General features: G+C 65.1%; 1 protein-coding gene across 8 annotated transcripts in view; it reads left to right on the forward strand.

Annotated features, from left to right (window-relative positions):
* Positions 1-2,082, forward strand: part of CELF6 (CUGBP, Elav-like family member 6) — a 16,932-nt gene that overhangs the window by 3,570 nt on the left and 11,280 nt on the right. For all 8 annotated transcript variants that reach the window (XM_009278879.2, XM_009278881.2, XM_019471959.1 and 5 more), the window contains exon 2: positions 642-724. In XM_009278879.2, coding sequence (XP_009277154.1) covers positions 642-724 — 83 coding nt within the window. The remainder of the gene's footprint in view (positions 1-641; positions 725-2,082) is intronic.

Here is a 2,082-nt window from a genome sequence, read left to right on the forward strand (position 1 = left end):
AAGCTCCAGGCGAGCAAGCGAGCGGCTCGGCAGCGTGAGTCAGCGTGGGAAAACCTCGCCCCAGGCGTATTCCTGATTCCCAAAGCACCGTGATGTCGGAGGAGCCGGAGCACCTTTGCCACGCGAGTCTCATCCCAAGGAGGATGCTCGGGGCCGGGAGAAGCGTGGCGGCAAGCCGGGATGCGCGGCCTCGACGCCTGGAGATCCGCTTCCCAGAGGGCTTGGGCTGCAGTTTTCCCTGGAGCCTGGGGCCAGAGCGCCACTGCCCGTGCGCTGCCAGACTCGCTGCCTGCTCTTGCCTTGCTCCTTCCTTCATCCCACTGCTCTGTCTCTTCTGTATGGAGATCTCCCACCCCGTTTCGGGGCTGAGCTCTGGCCCCGCTGGCGGCGGTGCCACCTGGGTGCTGGGGTGCTGGATGCTAGGGTGCCGGGGTGCTGGGTGCCAGGGTGCCAGGGTCCTGGATGCCAGGATGCCATGGTGCCGGGGTGCCAGAGTGCTGTGTGCCAGGGTACCAGGGTGCTGGGTGCCAGGGTGCCGAGACGCGCCCCAGCGCCATTAGCCATGCCGCCGGCTCTCCACGTGCCCGGAGCTTTGCGGCGGTGCCGGGCTGGACACTGACCCTGTCTCCCCGTCTCCGCAGGCTGTGCCTTCCTCACCTACTGCGCCCGCGACTCGGCCCTGAAGGCGCAGAGCGCCCTGCACGAGCAGAAGACGCTGCCGGGGGTAAGTGACACCAGGGGGTCGGGGTGAGCTGGCAGGGGGGGACGGTGACACCCACCTGGAACGCGGGCGCAGGAGCCGGGGCCCCCCCCGGGGACCGGGGGCGGGGGAGCCGCTCCAGCGGCCGCAAACCGAGGCATTGATTTTCCTGCCGCCCGCATGCTGTTGTGCTTTCTGTGGGCTCCGACCTCCTGAGCTTAACAAAGTGAAAATAAATACTTAATTATTTGTCTAAATAAAAATCAATAGGGCCGCTGGTTGGCTGGGGAAAGCGCCGGGGCCCGTGAATTATCAATCCCTGCCTCGGGTTTGCGGAGCTGACGGAGGAGGACGAGGTTCACAGGGATGTGGCTTCCTGAGCTGCGCTCTTGCCAGTGGTGCTGTGCATCAGTAGGTTTAAGAGTTAACAGCCCACTTCAGCAGCCTCAAGGAGGTGCGGGGTCAGGCCCTGCCTGCAAGGCACGGGCTTGCCTGTGTCCCCTTCTCATCGCACACACCCATGTGTGTACAAGCGCATGTACGGCTGCTGTAGCTGCTCACTTCTCACCCTGCACCCCGGCATGGGACGAGCACAGGTGCATGCGTGTGAGCACACGCTTGCACATGGGTGTGCGGGCACGCGGCCCTGCGTGCGCACATGTCTGTGCGCACCCCTTCTGTGCGTGTGTGAACGCAGCGCTGCGTGGGGGTGCATCCGCTGGGGCGCACAGCCACATCTGGGCAGGTGTCTGTGTGTGCACACCCCTGTGCTTGTGCTCACACCTCCGTGTGCTCACCTGTCTGGGCCTATGCACACCCCTCTATGCTTGTGCACACTCCTCTGTGCCTGTGCACACCCCTCCGTGCCTGTGCTCACACCCCTGTAGCTGTGCACACCCCTCTGTGCTTGTGCACCCCCCCTGTAGCTGTGCACACCCCTGTGTGCTTGTCCACGCACCCCTGTGCTTGTGCACACCCCGCTGTAGCTGTGCACACCCCTCTATGCTTGTGCACACCCCCTGTAGCTGTGCACACCCCTCTTTGCTCGTGTTTACAGCCCTGTGTGCCGGTGCTCACACCCCTGCGTGCTTGTGCACACCCCCCTGTGCCTGTGCACACCCCTCTGTGCTTGTGCACATCCTCCTATGGCTGTGCACACCCCTCTCTGCTTGTGCACACCCGTGTGGGCTTGTATACACACCCCTGTGCCTGCGCACACCCCTCTGTGCTTGTGCACATCCTCCTATGGCTGCGCACACCCGTGTGTGCCTGTGCACACCCCTACAGCTGTGCACAGCCCCTGTGCCTGCGCTCGCACCCCCGCGCTCCGCGCCCCCGGGTCTCCCCACCCCGGCCAGGCTCCGCCCCCGGCGCGGCGCGGG

The sequence above is a fragment of the Aptenodytes forsteri genome, unplaced genomic scaffold, assembly GCF_000699145.1.
Source record: "Aptenodytes forsteri isolate BGI_AS27 unplaced genomic scaffold, ASM69914v1 Scaffold258, whole genome shotgun sequence".
In the NCBI taxonomy this organism is placed as follows: Eukaryota; Metazoa; Chordata; class Aves; order Sphenisciformes; family Spheniscidae; genus Aptenodytes; species Aptenodytes forsteri.